The sequence below is a fragment of the Anarhichas minor genome, unplaced genomic scaffold (assembly GCF_050575085.1).
Source record: "Anarhichas minor isolate MPS153535 unplaced genomic scaffold, ASM5057508v1 ptg000002l, whole genome shotgun sequence".
Lineage (NCBI taxonomy): Eukaryota > Metazoa > Chordata > Actinopteri > Perciformes > Anarhichadidae > Anarhichas > Anarhichas minor.
The window spans coordinates 4496109-4515913 of record NW_027466448.1 but is presented as its reverse complement, the minus strand read 5'-3'; the positions used below and the strand labels follow the sequence as shown (position 1 = coordinate 4515913).

At 42.6% G+C, this 19805-nt stretch overlaps 4 protein-coding genes and 1 long non-coding RNA gene across 20 annotated transcripts in view; 2 read left to right on the top strand and 3 right to left on the bottom strand.

Moving 5' to 3' along the window:
- Positions 1–163: 163 nt before the first annotated feature.
- On the bottom strand, positions 164–11755 carry lrrc8aa (leucine rich repeat containing 8 VRAC subunit Aa). The gene is made up of 3 exons (XM_076086249.1): positions 11603–11755; positions 5483–7604; positions 164–4186 (listed from the first exon to the last, which is right to left on the bottom strand). Exons 2-3 carry the CDS (start codon positions 7592–7594, stop codon positions 3911–3913), a joined length of 2388 nt encoding a protein of 795 aa, XP_075942364.1. The 5' UTR covers positions 7595–7604; positions 11603–11755; the 3' UTR covers positions 164–3910.
- Positions 11756–12656: 901 nt separating this feature from the next.
- On the bottom strand, positions 12657–16798 carry LOC142944984 (uncharacterized). Its single transcript, XR_012952901.1, has 3 exons — positions 15516–16798; positions 14764–14918; positions 12657–14596 (listed from the first exon to the last, which is right to left on the bottom strand). It is a non-coding gene; the product is annotated as an uncharacterized LOC142944984 (long non-coding RNA).
- dnlz (DNL-type zinc finger) lies at positions 14242–15732 on the top strand. The gene is made up of 3 exons (XM_076086229.1): positions 14242–14646; positions 14793–14932; positions 15522–15732. The coding sequence occupies exons 1-3, from the start codon at positions 14320–14322 to the stop codon at positions 15655–15657; spliced, it is 603 nt and encodes a 200-aa protein (XP_075942344.1). The 5' UTR covers positions 14242–14319; the 3' UTR covers positions 15658–15732.
- Positions 15985–18599, top strand: uck1 (uridine-cytidine kinase 1). Its single transcript, XM_076086220.1, has 7 exons — positions 15985–16158; positions 16612–16771; positions 17037–17133; positions 17257–17399; positions 17479–17573; positions 17662–17710; positions 17795–18599. Exons 1-7 carry the CDS (start codon positions 16069–16071, stop codon positions 17983–17985), a joined length of 825 nt encoding a protein of 274 aa, XP_075942335.1. The 5' UTR covers positions 15985–16068; the 3' UTR covers positions 17986–18599.
- Positions 18600–18603: 4 nt separating this feature from the next.
- Positions 18604–19805, bottom strand: part of rapgef1b (Rap guanine nucleotide exchange factor (GEF) 1b) — a 37064-nt gene continuing 35862 nt past the window's right edge. For all 16 annotated transcript variants that reach the window (XM_076086082.1, XM_076086124.1, XM_076086099.1 and 13 more), the window contains one exon: positions 18604–19797. In XM_076086082.1, the coding sequence (XP_075942197.1) occupies positions 19647–19797 (151 nt within the window). In that variant the 3' untranslated portion in view covers positions 18604–19646. The remainder of the gene's footprint in view (positions 19798–19805) is intronic.

The window sequence follows — 19805 nt, the reverse complement described above, 5'->3', positions numbered from 1 at the left end:
GCTGAGCTTTCTGCACTGAGACAAGTCAAAATGTCTGCAGAGAAGAAAGGCGTATTAGCACAACGTCATCATAAAGTAATCAAAATACATTCCAGTGCTCAGAACCTTCCCCTGAAAGAAGAACCGCCCGCCAGATGAGGAAGTAAGACTCTCTGCAACCGGATTTAGTGTTAAGTGTTTATTTCAATATCATGTGTCAGAATGGTACAAAAAGAAAGGGTCTGAACATCAGGAAATAAAGTTCAGTTGTCCATTGTTACAGACGTCCCGCTTAAAAAGCCTGTGTTCAGTCCACTTGGCAACACTTCGTTAATAAAGGCCTTGTCACGTCAGACTGGGCAGATTTAAACAAGTCTTACAGTTCGTGTTCAACAGAGATCGCTGCTCGGGGTTAGGTGGGTTGTATACCTTCAGTGTGGCTGTAATGCAGTTTTTTTGAATATTGTGATTTCTGTGCTCAAGTGAAATGGAATGCGAATGTCCAAAAATGTGCACACTTCAGAAACATCAGCTCACCTCCGATTACAGTGTGTTAGATTGTCATGGGTTCCTTCTGTGGAGTAATTAAATCCCGTCTTGTTTTTGGGGAAATGAGCTCCAAAGAAATCAGCATCTCACTGTCGGATCAAAATGTGTTAATCATGAGAACAAACAGATCAACCGCGCTGTTTCACACAAACTACTCTACTTAAGGCAAACGTAACACCATTTAAATAAATTCAGGACAGGCAACACTAAACAAAACTTTTTTTGGTACATTTTCACAGAATGAAACAAAAGCTTTTACATGTATTAAATATAAATGATTCATGTTTAGATAAGAATGGGCCTCTTCTGATGTGATACTGATTAAAGTGCTCGCATGACAGTTTTTAAATTAGCCAAAGGGCATTTTGGTGACCTCAGCTTGGACCTTCAGCCGATTCCCTGACGCTGACGTGAGGTTTTAATGTGCTCCTCATCTCGTGACTCAGAGGGAAGGGACTGTTGTAAGAGCTCTGGAGGTCAGAAAAGAGGATATTTGTGGATATAAATCCAAATGTTAGCAGGACAAAGTCAGACTCGGACACATATAGCCGACTACAGATGTGTAGCGATGCTGACGTAGACCGACCACGACAGAGCTGACAGATAGATGAATATATCAATATGTGTTGAGTCATTGCAGCAAATCTAAGGTGTGGATGACTTCCCAGAAAGAAATATCCATGGCACCGTCATACTTCAAGAGAAAAATGTGCATTTAGGGTTAAACATAGGTCAGAAAAAAAAAGTATATTTAGCTGTGATTATCCTCTAATGAGCACCAAGTTAAGGCCAAACAACACTTGACACAACAACTGATGGGCATTGTTTGCCTAATTTGACACCCTGTGGTGCACTGCAGGAGGGAGATCATTGCACCACTGCAACGAGCCATGTTACGATATCAAGTTTACTGTGGAATGACGTACAAGTCGTCCTACAACTTGTCCCCCTATCTACGGCCAGCTACCGCAGTAGAAGAGTCTTAAATAACTTGCCTATTTGCATTCATTGTTTGGCATCCAACAGGTCGTAAAAAAAAACAAAAAAAAAAAAAAAAAAAAAACATGTTTTGGCAACTTCTTGGCCTCACAGAAATGAAACGAGAGCAGACACATGGAGCTGGACACGCCACTTAAACCAGTGTTAACGTTTAAAAAGAGATTTCCTTTGAATTACTGTGTTTTTCTGGTGTCATTTGTACCTTTTTGTTGCTTTCGTCTGTGACCTTTGCTTACAACTTTCAAACCGGTTGCTCGTCAACACATTCAAGACTGAGGCTCTTCTTTCAGAACACGAGCAGTTCACTCATGACCCCCCCAAAGAAGGGAGTCTGGATTTAAGCCAGAAAGTCAGTGAAGCAAAACTCACCGTGAACAAAGGTGCGATTGTACCATTACAGTGAAACTTCCCTTTAAAAGAAACAGCTGGAAACAATAAGAGCACATACCATACGACTGATATGAAAAACACATTTCAGCTATACATTTTACAACACACCAAAAAGTCGTGAAGGTGATGCTTGTGATCATTACGAGGGCGTTCAGCTTGTAAAAGATAAGGCCGTGTTAGCAGCGAGCTGGAGTAAACATAGCAGGGTTGCTCCAAACGATGCTATTAAATCCAAAGGCTTAACAAGAAAAGTGTTTCAAGCAGAGACAAAGCATGTTGCACTAATTCGGAAAACACAAATGTGGAAATCACATATTCTGCATAATCTCTGTGAATAAATGTTTCCCTTGTGTAGGTCGGTCAAAACCAGTTTCCTTCACTCTGTGACTTCCTGTTTGTCCCCAGTTCGCTCTTGAACGGATAAACAAAAACGCTGACAAATGTCCACTTTACCCTGGAGTAGACTGAAGATAAATACAAGGGCTGACAGATAAACAGCTGGGAACTCCAGTCCCCGACAACATATATTCCAGACTGGCAGTACCTGCCAGCTAGTCTGCAGGAGTTCATCCACAGGTTTTCATAATCCAAAAATCATACCGAGCATAGAAAAGTACCACGATTCTTGCTCGTTTTATTGGTCTACATAATATTCTGGTTGTATGATTAGAGTTGTGCGAGCTCGCGTGTGTTTTAATTTGATGAAGACAAAGAAATCAACTGCGACGGGGAGTCGTATGAACGTTTGTGAGCCTGTAGCTTTGAGATAGGGACAGCTCACTTCCTGTCAGCAGGGTCAGCACACTTGCGTAATTACAATCTAGTCAGTGAAGGAACATATGTCCGCCTTCAATTGAACAAAGGTCACTTAAGATCTTTGACTACCGGGACATGTTCCACAAGAAATCAATGGCTGTGTAGAATATGTGGCACTCAGTCACTCACTGGTTTGTATTACTTAAATGTTGCACCAATCACAGCCTGTCCCACAGGCACAAACAGGATTTAAAAGTACTAATTTATGTACCTTGATGTCGGAATAAACTCTTGATTTAGTTTCAACAGGCCAAAAACTGATACAAAGCTCATCACGCATATTTCAATAAGACACACCAGTAATGTGTGTGTGATGCTCAGTCATGCAAAATAAGGTAAAGCCTGCTTCACATGTCTGAAGAAGACATGTTGTTCAGAGAAGCAAAATAAAAAGTCCGGGAAAAAATGGTGCGTTTCTCCGCTGATGCTCCCAAACAGCCAAGAAACTTAGACGTTGCACTGGAGAGTTTGTGTACTCGTCGTTACATCAGTCCTCTGTGTTAAGGCCTAAGCTGTGGGATGATCCGTTGATCTTCATCGGAGTCATTTTGTTCACGTAAAAAGACGTCGAGGGTACAAAGAGCCTGAAGGAAACAACAGGACTAAACCTTCGTATCGCAACACTTTGGCTGGCAGTTACTAAGATCTTCCAGTAGCAACATATGTAATTGTAAAAAATGTCAGAAGGCCAGAGGAAGGTCAGGCAAACACTGCTTTGAGCATGTTCAATTTGTGCATGATCAGCAAATACGTGATTGCGAGCACATTTAGCTCAGAGGCAAAGGCTGAATCGTGCAAAGTTTGTTCGGATTTTTACGGCTCTCTCTATTAAACGGGTTTGCTTGCCACCTACAGTGGCATGCATATTCAACATCACCTGCTACTATACTTTATATCTCAGGATGATATTACAGGTAAGCCACATTACTTTGATCGTAGACGTCTTTCCTTGGCGACCATGTAACGAGTGATTACCAGGAATACATCCTTGGAGTTTCTTGAAAGCTAACGTCCGTTGCTTTTGTAGCACCGATCAAACAACAAGCCATCACTTTTCTGAGCATGGCTCGCACTGCTGCAAACTCAACGTTAGCCTGCGTTTACAAACAAAAATCTCTGCTCAATTATTCGCTCCAATCAAACTTCTCTCCTCTGCGGCTCTCCACAGATGTTCGGCTCAAGCTTGCTCCTTGTCGGCCCTCCACAGCTGCTCTTTGACTTCTGGCGGCAGCGTGTTGAACAGGTCCTCCTCCACCACCAGACTGCTCCTCTTCAACAGACGACACTCGCCGAGCTCCACCGGGAGACACTCGAGGCGGTTCCCTCTCAGCTCCAGCTGGGTCAAGCCGGTGAGTTCCCCGAAGCGCGACGGCAGCGTCTGCAGGCAGTTGTTTCCCAGATTCAGAGTGCGCAGCTTCTTGCACTTGAAGAGCTCCGGGGGCAAAGTCTCGATCTTAAGTAGAGAGAGACAGAATAATGAAGGGTGGAAGTTAACGGTGAACAGAAAGAAAGACGAGAGACAGAATAATGAAGGGTGGAAGTTAACGGTGAACAGAAAGAAAGACGAGAGACAGAATAATAAAGGGTGGAAGTTAACGGTGAACAGAAAGGTTGGTTTTTTTCATCCATATGCATTGGCAGGAAACAAAACAAAACAAGATTAGAAGGACACTCAATGCTTCACAGCCAGACTTTAGGTGGGAAGCCTCAAAACTAAATTTAGATTATGGAAAAAGAAAACGCAGAAAAAATGGTTTGAAAAGGCGTCAAACGAATAATCTAAAATGTCCCTTGAAGCCTTTGTGTACTTATGTCCCATGGACAGACGTTTATATATTTATAACTCTCCTTGTTTGTCTCTAAATAAAATGTTTAACCTCTATTCATTGATGTCCAAAATATTCACAATATTACATAACTCATTTGAATTGATAATGTCGGATTTAGGCGCGAGAAGGCTCAGAAACCACCAGCGGGGTCCCATTTAATGAAGCTATTTCTGGCGGCACACAAACCCGCTGGAACCGGTTATCAGTGTAAAACCACACAGGCGACCACAGTAAAACGGCAGTAATAGTCTTTACTGAAAACACATGAGCCGGAGTGAAAAAAAACCAGCGCTTTCAAGAGTTTCTCACAGTGAGCAGAATGAAACTGCTACATCGGGACTCAAATAAACGTTTTGCTAAGACTGAAATGCTCCTGAAGCCAAACTGACTAACCCAGCCATGACAGTAATGGCAAGATCTGGTACAGCCCTCAAAACATTTAGGTTAATTATCTTTGCGGCAGAAATAAACGACATCCTAAAGAAAACCCGTTTGTGAGGATTTACTTGAAAAGCAATCGTTTACTTCTCAAGGAAGTCGACGGGTCAAACAGTAACTATCAGAGAGAAGCTAGATTAGGGGGACAGGAGTTCACCATGCTCAAAGAATCATGTGGTCCCACGTAACGTTAAGTTAAACAATATATATTACGGTATACAATAAATATGTCCAAGCTGACTGAAAGAATAAAAGAAAATGAAAGCCTCAGTCATGTGGCTAAAGTTAAAGCCCAAATTCCCAACCTCTCTGTGAAGATCTCAGTAGTCAAAAGCGTTGACCTTTGTAAATCCCTTATCTGGCCTTTGAGCTAATCTTATTCACACATGACTGTAGAATGGATTGGTGGAGACGGATAACCTCCCTAAGAACAAAGGAAATGAGAATGAGGGTTCAGATTTGATGGATTTTTCTCCTCTCACCCGGTTTGCCGTCACAGCGAAGTACTGCAGGTTCTGGAGGAAGCCCACGTCGGCGTGGATGCTGGTCAGGTTGTTGTGACTCAGGTCCAAGAAGCGCAGCTTGCGGCAGAAGAAAAGCTGACTGGGGATTTTCTCTATCTTGTTGCGGTTCAGATACAGCCTCTCCATGTTGGTGAGTGTTCCGATCTGAATGGGGATGTAGGCGATCTGGTTGTACCACAGCTTCAGGCACACGAGCCGGTGCAGGTGCTGGAAGCTGATGATCTCCTCGATCGTCTTCAGGTTGTTGTCCTTCAGGTCGATCTCCTCCAGGTTGTGCAAACTGAAGATGGAGTGCGGAATGCGTTCGAGGTCGCAGCGAACGAGCTCGAGCTCCGTCAGGTTGACCATCTTCTTCAGGCTGTTGAGCACCATCAGCTTGGTGCCCTCGTTGTTGATGGAGAGCTTCTGGAGGTGCACGCCCACGTCCGTCACCACCTGCGGCAGCTTGGTCAGGTTGCTTTTCAGACGGAGCACCTTGAGCCTCTTGAGCTCCCGGAGCCCGTCGATGACGATGTAACGGTTGTTCTCGGCGCTCAGGTTCCCGGTCAGGTGCAGCTCGCTGAGGTTCTTCAGGCTGTAGATCCACAGCGGGATCTCCTTGATGTCCGTGAACTTGACGTGGAGAGACTTCAGGTTCTCTCTCAGGAAAGCGAGAGCTGGCGCCTCAATTTTAGCCGGCGTGTGGTAGAGCCACATCTCCCTCAGGTTGCAGAGCTGGGCGATGATCGGCGGGATGGTCACGTCGGGGATGAGCTCCAGCTTGAGCACTTCCAGCTCGACCAGGTCAAACACCGTGTCCGGGATCCCGCTGAGCAAGAACAGATGCAGCTCCAGCTTTTCCTGCGAGTTCTTGGTGATGCGCTGCCTCAGCTTCTCCAGCGTCCACTCGTTGTTCAGGTTCAGCTGCCTCAGCTTGTTCTCGCTCACCTCGGACAGGAACACAGCGAAGCGCTTGGAGTACAGAGGGTCGTACTGATCGATCATGTGGAGCATGAAGGCAAAGTCGTTCTTCAGGTCGGGGATGTCGCTGTAGCTGCTTTCCTCGCGGATCGATTCGAAGGAGTATCGTTTGAGGGAGCGGCTGACCATCCAACAAAGAGTGTACATGCAGATGAGACCGTAAACCACCACCAGGCTGATGTAGAAACACGCCAAAATCTTAAAAAGAGTTGCTAACGGGTGAGCACAATAGAACGTGCTGTACCCTGTAAGTTTCTGAATGTTCACCGTGCACACCACACTGAACCTGATGTAGCGTACGTAGTAGGCTGTGTAGCTGATTATCAGTATGAACTTGATTACTTTGATGATGGTCTGACGTATGTAAAGACGGTACACGATGTCACCCTCCTCTACGTGGATCCTGAACTTCTTCACCTTCTCAAAAAGAGCCTTGGCCTGCTCCCCTTCCTTTTTATCCAAAACCCCGGTTTCTGAGCGATCGATTATTCCTTGTTCAATCCTGGACTTTGTTCGCTGGAGCATGGGCATGCTAGCCTCAACGTCCTCGCTCACACACGAGGCCTTCTTGTCCATCGAGCCGTTCATCTTCCCCAAAGGCTTGGGGTCGCTCTCTACCACCGTCTCAGACAAAGCCCTGGTTGTCCACGGGGAGTCAAAGCACTTGAGGAGGATGGAGACAAAGTGCTCCAGTTTAGAGCTTGTGCGGGGGAACTTGAACCAGAAGTTACTGCACGCCAAGAAGATAAGGGTGTGGAGTAGCACCAGATAGGGGAAATATTTGGCAAACCAGTGCAGTTTGTTCTCGTAGCAGACGGCGTCGACATAGTTGTACTGGTGACGGTCGAGGTCGTACTGAATCCCTTTGGGTTCCGGCGCGTCGGCGGCGCTCACATTCGGGACGGGCATGGTCTCGCAGGACTTGTTGACCACCCACTTGCAAGGCAGGCAGATCATCTTGTCCTGCGTGACCTGCAGCGTGCCGCCGAACACCGCGATCATCAGCATGACGATGGAGATGTAGTCGGTGAAAACGTCCCACCATGGCTTCAGGATGCGGTACGCTGGCTGCGTGTCAGCAAAGTACCGGAGCTCTGTGATGGGAATCATGATGGTTTATCTAAGAAGACAGAAAACAGGGAATTAGTGGCTGACATGTCAAGTTTAAAACATAATACAATGTTTTGGAAACCTGAATGTATTGGGGTAAATGTTAGCATATCAAAATGTCACTCAGCAATGATACAACCTGCTATATGGCTCTTCAAATGTGAATATTTTATTTGCTAATAAACTGAATATCTTTAGGTTTTTCGACTGTTTTTCGACTGAAACCAGCAATTTAAAGATGTATGCGGGTATTTTAATCACGCAACTTGAGATGCTACGAATGATTATTTATACAAAATGAGATAAACAGCCAAATCGGCACATTTGAGAAGCTGAAACTGGCAAAAGTTTGAAGTTTTTGCTTGAAAAATGATGATGCTGAAACTATTAATGGATTATCAAAATAGTAGCCGATTACTTTTGTGATGTTGGACTCACTGAAAGCCAACACCCTCGTGTATCACCAGCTTCTTTATGTATAAAGCAACGGACTACATTTCCTAAAAGATCTAAACAAATTAAAGTGTGCAGTACAGTGTAGCTACCTCTAAACAAATGAACAACATGTTAAGAAGAAGAAGACAGACATCCCCCCCTCTGCTCTCTGCAGTGAAATAAAGAATCAGGCAAATTAATAAATCCGACACACAACTAGGGACTCAACTCCAATACAGTTATCATCATCACACATGGAGTCCATTCAGCGGGTTTAAGGCCAAGTGTGGAGGACACCAGACATGTAGCACACAAAGAGCGGCAGTCATCGTATCTGCTGAGTAGTCTAATGTGCATCGGGGTTATCCTGGGTGGGCGCGCTGCATGTAGCGACATCACACTGCGGTTCACAGACTGCAGAGCCAGCTGGATGTAAAAAGCACCACAGAGCCTGACACAGCATGCATGTTCACACATATTTCATAATATATATCTCCTGATGTGCAGCAATGTGTCTGCACAAACACGTTCACGGCACGATGGATATGGAGCAGTGCCTTCTTTGAGGACAAAGGTTTGGAATTTAATCTTTAAGAAGTCGGCATGAAATCACACTTAAACATCTGGTCGGGATACTGAACGACAACTCTCAGCAAATAGGAAGTAAAACCAAGCGGGCTGCTGACCACGTAACAAAGAAACCCCAAAACCAGAAGACTCTCCCGGGCGTCCATTTACACTCACGCACTGTCAAACCACAGCTACTTCCTCACACAGTAAATGTGGGAGTAGTGCAAGAAATACAGCAATCTAAGCATGTTTTCCTTCTTCAAGTTTGTTTCAAAGCTTAATGTCAACCCTGGACTACACTGTTATCTTCTAGAGTATCCGAATAATAATAATAATAACAATAGTCTCATCACTTCTGCTTCCTATTGTATCTCCCTGTCCGCTCAGCTCAGCCCTTACTTTCGGGACGAGGATGAAAGAGGATAGCTGGTCAAGTGGTCACAAAAAAGAAAAAGTCTTGTTTTATCCGGCTCAAACCAGAATGGCAGTACAGTCGCTGAGGGCCTCCTCTGTGACGCTGCTGCTGCTTCCACTCAGACACTACAGTAATACCATTTCCACGGTATTAAAAAACAACAACCTTTGACATCAATGTAATTTCCACACTGTATGGCAAACAGATTAATTACACAGCCCAGACCAGAACAGTACATTAAATATGCTATGGCTTGAAACTTGCAGCAACAAGTTCAAACTGTAGATAATGGCCTCTCACATGACGGCACTGATAAGTAAGTAAACTGTAAGAACAAAAGATGCATATGGCATGTTTGTTTAAGGACCTTATCCTAGCATCCAAACAGTGTGACAGACTGGTATCTTTAGTTTGAAAGAACATCACACATTTGTTTCACAATATCTTTACGCAGAACAGTCAGCTTATTTCGTCTCTGCATCACATTGCCCATCTCCCCAAAACAAAGGACTTCTACTTTGTGGAACTAAAGCTATCTGATGTCCAGGAGAATATGATGTAATTATTTGTGATAAAAAAAAAAAACTGGATTTCAGAGGAAAAAAAGGTCAAGACTGGATTTAACAACTCTGCTGCTGCTGGCTTCCTGTTTGTAGCCATACCCCCGGTACATTTGTTCTGTATCTGTTCCTTGAACAGACCTTCTATTGTGTACAGGCATGTCTTTGTCCATGAGGCGCTGACACACGGTCTGATGGAGCTGCAGGTGAACCTGGCCGACAAGAGAGCCAAAATATCACAGAGCCGGCTATGACTTCCCTCAAGGACACTAGAGTCTCTCAACTCAAGCTACGGTCAAAGACAAGTAGAGAAAGAAAATCCTGACAAAGATATCTCCCTCTGAAAATGAAATTAAGTAAACCCGAGACCACAGCAAACTGAGTTTAGGAATTAGAGACAAAAGACAGTGAGCGTTATATCCACGTAACAGCGCCATGTTGGGGGTCGTCTTTTTGAGCTTGTTAGCACTTAGCTTTATCAGAACGGTGATCTGTCGGACAGACGAATTGCTGTGTGTGAACCTTATGTCAGACTGCCAACCTGTTTATTGTATACACATCAACTCACACAAGGCATTCTGGGATAGCTTCCAGCCCCCTTAAGAAAATAAGTGGTTTAGAAAATAAATGGATGGCTGGATGGAAATATTGATGGAAGCCAGCATTCCCCAATTACTGGCTTGACGTTTTATTACATTGCATTAGATGATATGCACTTTTTGTGTTCGGTATATCTCACACACGTTTACTGGCTTCTTCTCTGTCCTGATGGTGCATGGATGAGTGTCAATCTAAAAAGGGTGTGGCACATTTGGGGATTCTTTCACTAGTTCCTCCAGTTGTTGAAGCCGTCCACATCCCAGTGCAGTCGATGCTTCACACGAGCCTCAGACCTTCTGATAATTAATAAAAAGGACTCTCAGTGATTACTCTATAAACAAATAACTGAATCAGAAGCAATTTTGATCCAAGCATTTAAATCAGTTTTTAAGCAAAAATGCCAAACATTTCCTAATTCTAGCTTCTCCAATGAGAGGATTTGCGGTTTTATATTATTGTATATTAAATACTAGTATATAGTATAAGAATTTTGCTCTCTTCAGCATTAATAACCTTTCCACAAATATATATATATATTTGAGAGGTTACTGGTTTTTATTCGTCTGCCTGTTTGGCTGCATCTTTTTGAGGTGTGGATGTTAAACGTTTACTGTAAATAAAAATAAATCGAGGATCGTGTTCTTGGCAATCACAGACCCCACACATCCTTTCAAAACAAGATATATTTCCTGTTCCTTGAAATCAAAAGAAACAGCTCCTGATCTCAACCCATCTGCCCAAAACCTGGTGTTGCAGCAGGCAGGGCGTTGTTGTCAGTCTTGACCAGGTTTAACTGGTTCTAGCTACTTTCTTTTTCACTACAACACTGCTTCTGTGTCACACACACACAACTGTGTAAAGGCACGTGTTGATGACATCATTAAAATAATGTGAATATATTTGATTTGCAACCTTACAAGAAAGGACTGCAATATTGCCATACACATTTATATTACCACAAATATGACACCAGCTATATTTAAGCTCTTACATGCATATTATAGATAAACTATATCTTATAGTATACCTGCAATATTGGTGTAGTAAGGAAACACGGGGAGGAGAGATTAGATCAAACAACAGCGCTTTACTGAGACGTATATCACAATTTATTAATTCATTTTGCATTTAAATCCATTGTTAACTATCCTAGTATTTAATCGGCAACATTGTTTGTGCTGTCGGCTACAATACAGCAGAATTAATAATCTTTACGTTACCTTTCTGGCCTTCACATGTTACTGATATGAGCGATAATGTCTCATTAGCTATTTTGGGTCGGATTTAAGATAAAATAACATGCTGTCTACCCCGGAAAGCGACCTCATACTGATGACCAGTGAGCACGCTGCGGCAGAGAAACCACCGTGACCCGCACGGCTATTAAAGCCAGTTAAACAAATAAGGGATATTAAGAGAGAGACACACCTGTTTTGGTAAAGACAGTGTCTCTCGGCTCCGCCGCACACGGGTGACACATTTCTCAAACGTTTCTCAGCAGCTGTAGCCGGTCGGACACCGGGCCGGGGCCCCGTACAACAGTGACGGAGGAGGAAAAACCACACGAAGGTATAAACCAGAGCGGTGTCGTCCGCTGTCACGAAGACAACTGCTATTGCACGAGACTGGCGGAAGTACTAATATAGAGCCGCCATCAAAATAAAAGCACGGCGGTAGTATGGCAAAGTTGGTTAATTTTAAGAAATCAGAATTTGACATATTTCGTATGATTGTTTTAATATTACGTACAAATGATGTGTTTATAGTCCAATTAGTGATATTATATCATAATCCACTGTCCATTCCCAAATCCATTGTCATTGTTGTTGTTGTTTATGTTTATATTCTTTGATATTTATATTGTACATAGTAGTTAAATGTTAAAGGTTTATGCTTAGTTTCTCTGTTCTACTTTGTTGTCTTTAATGTCCTTAGGCATATGCATACATGGCCAATAAAGCTGAATCTGATTCTGATTGTTGCCAGTGTTTTCTTTTCATTTTTTCCAATTTGAGATACTAGATTAGCAGTACTGCATTGTAATTCATTAGTAACTAGTAACTATAAGTGTCAAATACATGTAATGGAGTAAAAAGTACAACATTTCTAGTACTAGTATAAAGTGGCATACAATGGGAATACTCAAGTTAAGAGCATGTCAAAATTGTACAGTAGTTGAGTAAATGTGCCTAGTTACGCCAGATGAATGGTTATATTGCAATTCCATAAACTGCTGTACTGTAAAGGTTCCTAAAAGTATATCTTAAATATTTGACTGTGGCATAGTGTTGACTTTATAGTGGCCTTTTAACTACTTGTATTTGTAAATCCTCAACTGTTAATCACATTGCATTTTCTACATTGGCATGCACATAACTAAATACATCCGAAGTACATTTTGTGTAATGTTTACAATGTAATATTCTTCATCAGAATACAAGAAAAAACAATGAATTGTTTTTAATTTTTTAAGTCTCTGGATTGTGGAACATAAGTGATGTGCAAACCAAGTCAGTAACAGAGGAATACAACAGACAAAACTGTATGTGGACTCATCACAGAGGCAGTGTGTCAGCACTGGGAGGCCTCCTAGTTTCAGACTGACTGCAGTTCCACTTAAACAAGCTCAGCCCACCGTTCAGAGCAAGATTAAGCAACACACCCTTCAGTCACCACCAGCTCACTAAATTTGTTATTTGTGCTGATTTCCATTCAACTCAGCTGCGCCCTCCGGCAGCAGCACTGGCCTCAGCCAGTTGGTGAAGGTGGTTTTGTTATGCATAACCTGCTCTACTTCTCCCTTTCCCTCTAAGCATTGGCAGACGATGAAGCGATGACAACTGTTTGTGCATATTTCTTTGTGCAATACTGCAGGATGCCTCCCCAGACATGTCTTTGAGATTGGAAGAAAAAGTCTGACTCTGAGATTATTTATGACACCCTCTGGTGGTTGTGTCAAGGAAATGACTTGACTTCCCCACACCAGGATGTTTACTTAATCAAAACTTAAATCAAATTTTGTGTTTTAATATTAACTTAAAGCATCTTTAATGGTGAACTCCAAGCAAACAAGACAATTATTATTTTGCAAGATTACCTCCAAACATACTGATCATGGACAGGCAGAAAACTACAATAGCCAAAAAGCATAAACAAGACTTAACTTTCCTCATTTGGGAATAAATAGAGAATTGTCTTAGCTAACATTGATACAGGACTAGCTGTTCTGTTTCCTCCTAGCCTTTGTTTCACCTCCAAAACAAGTCTATAAACTGTGGTTGACCTGAAATGTATTCTGCTGCTGACATGGCATCCATCAATGAGGGCAACTAGCAGCACTATTGCCCAGGCATAATTTATCTTCAGGGACAATACAGAATCTTATCTTATACTGATTAGAGGGAATGGATGCAATCATGATGTCCGTTTTAACAGTGGACACACATCTTTTGACTGATTAAGAAATTCATGATAACCCACCAAATAGCAGAGTCATATATTTTTCAGATTGCTTAACTAAATATTGACCAGGCTATTGTGATGTTTTGTTGGGACAGATTGTAACTGGCAAATGCCCAGTTTCTGGTTCAGATCCTTGGACTTCATTCTGGCCACACAGGCTTTCTGTTTTGTTGATCACATGATTGTATTTAAAAAAGTAACAAATAACTGTCAGGTAATTGTGGTTAAGCAAAAAGTTCAATATATCTGCCTAAACGTAACATAAAAGCAGTAAATATCACCTCTAATTTGTAGGCTACTTAATTACAGTACTTGAGAACATGTACGTAGTTATTTTCAACAACTGAAAAAAATATTTGTAGATAATACATTCACAGAATCAGAAAAGTCCATTTATAGCCTTTGCTATTCTGTCAAAGAGCTCAGAATCTCTATAGAAACTCTATCACATAATGAATTTGTTCTCTTTTATTTGTCTGTTTAGAAGGATATCAGTTTTATGCAAACTTTTTCTAATTTCACCATACACGCATGGCCCGCTGAAATGCTTTTAATTTGTTGACAGAACAATTTGTCAATAAAGTTTATTTTGAAAACGTGTTTGACGTCATCAGTCCACGCCAAAAGTGCATGTTAATGAAATTGAAAAAAGGGGACGCTGATATCCTTTAGAAACACCCGTCATGTTGGTTTTACATAAATGTTTTGACATTGTTCGTCCATCTAGTTATTCGAGGACGATGCTGACTGTCGGCCGGTTGCTTCAGTGTTTTCACGGTCGTGCAGCACCGTCTGGACTCGACTGTCGTCCTCCAGGACCGACGACCACCACAGTCAGGTCCGGGTTTCCCTCCTCACTAAACCAGCGTGATTTGCATATGTTGTTGCCTGCTGACGGATGTGCAGCTCGTTTTAGTAGTTCCAGAGGATTCTCTACATCACCGAGCACCAGAAGTGACGCTATTGGAAAGATCGAGGCAAAGCATTATCAACTCGTTTATACATGCAAGGTACCAGTACCAGTGTTTGGGACATTGCTTTTGCGTCTTATCAGATTTTAGTTCAAATGTTTTGGTTGTCTTGGTCTGTTTTTGTGTGTTGTTGTGACATGTTTCTGAGTCCTATACCTGACATGCTGTCTGTGTCACTTCTGCAGGTTTGCTCTACCAGGTCCACAGAGAAGATATCCAAGCAGGCTTATCACAAAGGTGTTGTGATAGTGACATGTCCCGGATGTAAGAATCACCATATCATGGCTGATAACCTCAACTGGTTCTCTGACCTGGAAGGGAAGAGGTTGGTGGTGATTGGACTTCTGATCATAAACCAGAATATGTCATTGATTCACAACAACATTCAAAACAGAACCATTACAAGTCATGTGGTTGCCCTGACATTTGGTTAATTTAGAATGGTGACCAAGATATGTACAGAGACACTTAACAGTTACAAAATTAACTTGTTACTGCACTCTGGTAGACAAATCATGTAATGGCGATTGTTTATGACCTTTAATATATTGAGATTTCTGGTCCACATTTTGTTGTTACTTATTATTGGCTGACATGTGTATAGCTAGTGTTTATCATAGCAGCCACATATCATTCAAAAGATTATTTTAGTTGAGACAGGTGAGAAGAAGAGTAGAACATGCACTTTATCAGGAAGTATGAGGGGAGACAGATCGCAAAATTTGGTTTTGGGCAAAGGGTGCAAGTTTCCAGGTAAATGGAAATCACAAAATACTGGTTAAATGGATAAAAAAACACCTCTGCAACTGCAGTTCAAAATGCACTAGAAATAATTGTGATATTTTGATTTAACCAATAACTGTGTGTACAGTACACTTCTGAATGACTCGTGCTGTGTGCATTTATACTTGTAGAAACATTGAGGAAATCCTTGCTGCCAAAGGAGAGACTGTGAAGAGGATTGAAGGAAGTGCTGCTTTGGAGATATTGGTGGATGAATCTATAAAAGACAAGTCTCCACGTGGTGAAAACGACCCAGAAAAACAATGATGCTGTATTTACACTGTATATGTATATTTTAAGATCTTTATATTTAATGATATAATAAACACAAATGTTTTCCTATTGGATTTGTTGAATAAAGAATTGTGTGAGACCAGAGGGGGTATAACGAAAAACTCAAAGGCAGATAACCAAAGGTATTCAGAATATTAGATAGTAAACGTAAATGTCCGATAGTATGTATATACTTTATCTTTAACATATATTTAAACATTGAATGTAGTTCCGCTCCAAACTGTCCTGTGTTGACACTTTGGGCTGAGAGAGCGTTAGTTCTCGCGAGAACCAACGCTCCTGTTCTCGCGAGAGCAGAGCGTTGTTATTGCTACAGGTTAGCATAGCTAGCACTCAGCCAAGCTACCGTGATATCCGCAGACTTTCTGAACTGTTGGGAGTGCGATGGATGTATTCGGAGCCCTAGACGAGGCAGACAGGCCACGGCATCACCCTTTCCTAATAGGGGTCAGTGGAGGAACCGCCAGCGGCAAGGTCAGTCCGTTTTAACCGGAAGATCTCCCGACTACGGAAATTAGCAACCTAAGTAGCTTAGCTTAGTTTGCTAGCAGCGCAAACATGAGCTTTATCAAACGGTCACATCAGCTGGCACGTCCCCTTGCTCAGTTAACATTTTCTCATTAAGAACTTATGCTCTGCTAATATTTACTATCTTTACCAACTCCTATTTATCACCTTTTAGCACTAAAAAGCTTCATACAGCTAACTAGCCGCTGTCAAGACTTAGTCAATTCCTTTAATACCTGACCGAGAGTCAGCTGATTAACACGAACGTTACATTGAGACGGTCACCGATAGTAACGGTACAATGTTTTGTTCCACACTTCCTTACATTTTAACGTGTCCTAGCTAGTTTAACCTAGTAAATTAAGCATTCCGATTAGTCATACATGCCAATAACTGAGCATAAGAAGTTGTGTGCCACAGTCAACAGTTTGCGCCAAGATCATGGAGCTCCTGGGCCAAAACAAGGTGGACCGCCGGCAGAGGAAGGTGGCGATTATCAGCCAGGACTGCTTCTACAGGGTCCTGACTCCAGAGCAGAAGGCGAAGGCGCTGAAGGGCCAGTACAACTTTGATCACCCAGGTAGGCCCAGGCCACAGAAACCTCTCGTTTCACACACACACACACACACACACACACCTTTATTCAAAAGAGGTGCACTGATGTGTTGTTAGACTTATAACATCAATATTGCCCCTCCTGTAATATCCAACCAGCACCAATCCTACTGTGGATTTATTTGTTAAACATTCTTATTAAATGTCACACCTGGTGTAGTGTATGTGTACATTGTTTACATGCTGCATGCACTGCATTTAAATTCTACCGTTTGTTTAATGTCTTGCAGAGGCGTTTGACACCGAGTTAATGTACGAAACCTTGAAGGACATCGGGGAGGGAAAGGTGGTTGAAGTTCCAACGTATGACTTTGTCACTCATTCCAGGTAGGAAGGAAGGATTTCACATTGATTCAGGCCTAATGAGAAATCTTTTTTTTTTTTTTTTAAATAAAACTAATAATTGTCATCAACATTGCCTCTGTATGAAGAATATGTGCATATTTCCAGGTTGGAGGACAGGATCACAGTTTACCCAGCAGACGTGGTCCTCTTTGAGGGGATCCTGGTCTTCTACCCCCAGACAGTGCGTGATATGTTTCACATGAAGCTCTTTGTGGACACAGATTCAGACGTCAGACTGTCTCGCAGAGGTATTGAAGTCTCCAATCACACACTATATTTCCAGATGTTGCCACAGCATATAAACCATGTAACTTCATTTTCCTGTAGTTCTGCGGGACATGACGAGAGGGAGAGACCTGGAGCAGATTCTCACGCAGTATACAACATTTGTCAAGCCTGCCTTTGAAGAGTTTTGTTTGCCTGTAAGTATGATTTTTATCACTAATTCTGTGCCTGTTTTCCAGTGTCTTACTCTGCAAACTAATCTTACGTAATTTGATTCTCTCTCAGACAAAGAAGTATGTAGATGTCATCATTCCAAGGGGAGTTGACAATATGGGTAAGTGTGTTTTCCTAACTAAGATGCTTTTCTGCTAATTTCTCCAGCATGAGTGCTTGACAAATTCTCTCTCTCTCTCACCAGTGGCCATCAACCTCATTGTACAGCACATCCAAGACATCCTGAACGGTGACATGTGCAAATGGCGTGCGTCCATATATGGCCACGCACAAGGCTTCAAACGGGCTATTTCTGACCCGGGCGACCTGCAGAGCGGGGCCTCAAATCCTTCAGGAAAGAGGGTCCTGCTGGAGCCCAGTTGTCGGCCTCATTGAGACTGTGTGGACGCATGGGGTGGACGGGTGGGTCCAGACTGTGAATATAAGCTTTTGAGTTGGGATTGCTGCGACGGGTCAGTAGCTGTGATGCCCGTCTCACCTTCTGCAGCAGGTTTTTTGTTCGTTAAGTATCCACATTCAGTGCTGCAACCTCTTCATAATTTCACTTTAATTATTGGTCCATAACCAATATAATAGATGCTTGTCACATGTAAAAGTCTTCCAAGCTAGTTTGACTTTGGTGACATGACCTGTTACTAAGCTGTATGGTAATGACATGAGGGTAGGAAGCATTATTTAAATGTTTCATTTCAGTCATGCTTTTGCACTTTGACCTTATATATATATATATATTCACACATACCTGCTTATGTTTATTATAGGAAGATTATATTTAAATTACACTAACCTTTTATCTCGCTGCTTTCCTAGTTTGTTTTAACTTATTTAAGTCTAACATTAGGCCAGGTGGCTGTAGCGGTGTGACACTTTGGTAATTAGTGCTTCCTTTTAATACATGCGTTCGTTTTCCACTGATATTTCTGTACAACAATAAATGGAAAAGTGTAAGTGTTATTTGACAATGAAAATGAAGCTTCTGACCAACACAAGGTGTATAGAAACAGAGCTGTTTGTTTTATTGGGAGTTTGAGAGCACAGTGTGATGTGTTGGTTTGGACTATTATCCCGAGAGGGAATCAATGATTTACTACAGCACAGTTTGGAACGACAAACACACAAGTCACCGAGGACTTCAGTCACACAAAACACTCTTTCACACACCGACATGGCTGGGACGTGATTGTGATTGCCTGGTGGTTCTCTACACTTGAACACGGCACACAATTATTCAGTATGACATACATAGATCACAGCATCTTTAGTAATTTATCTTTTTTGTGTTTTTTGCTTTGCTTTTTTTTAGTGCACACACGTGTATGGCACTTTGGGAGAAGCTAAGCTCTTCTCGTAAGCATAAACATCCTTTTTAAGAACAAAAGGAGCACTGTATATAATACATTTCATAACCGTACATGATTCTTACACAAAATGTTTCAAAACTCATCGAATTCCAGTCTGTAATGGTCATCCTCTCTTCCGAGTCCAAATCCCCCCCCCCCAGCAGCTTCGCGTTGACGTCTCAGTTCAGGGCGGGCCGCTCTTGTGGTTCTGCCATTTTAGGGGACGTCATGAGTCAAGGAGAGGGTCGCAGAAGGAGACCAACAAATGGCACATACATAAAAGAAAGAGGAAGGAGCAACTTGGAAAGTAATGGACCATTCGGCTCAATCTCACACACGCAACAGCTCCACTCTAAAACAGAGAGCCCAGGGAGTAGACTTTGGTTATTTCCGTAGCGTCTCCCCGTCCGCTCTGTGATTCTTCACTCATCCTCGGGGGCCGGGCTTCTTCTCGCTTCACCAAAGTCACAGAATCTCTACCCGTCTAAGCGCCGGAGCCACAGTAATCCCAAATATAATCTCCCAGAGCGGCGGAGCTCCTCGTGAACCTCAGCCACGCTTCTGTAGTCTGTAGTTTGTTCTGCATCCAAAGAGTCTTCCATTAGCTCCAGCGGATAAGCTTCCATTCGTCTGTAGTAAAGTGGAGTTAGTGTCATGAAGCACAGTTGGAGGTCAGTCTCGGAGGCCCACGGGGCCCTAGGTCTTCTCCTCGCGCTCCGTCTTGCGCCTGGTGATGTTCCTGGGCTTGATCTTTAGCGACAGCTCCCACAGCGCCTCCTCTGCCAGGTGGTCGCTGAAGTCGTTGAAGAAACAGACGATGTCGTCGTTGCGCTTCAGCTCATAGTGCCTGTGACG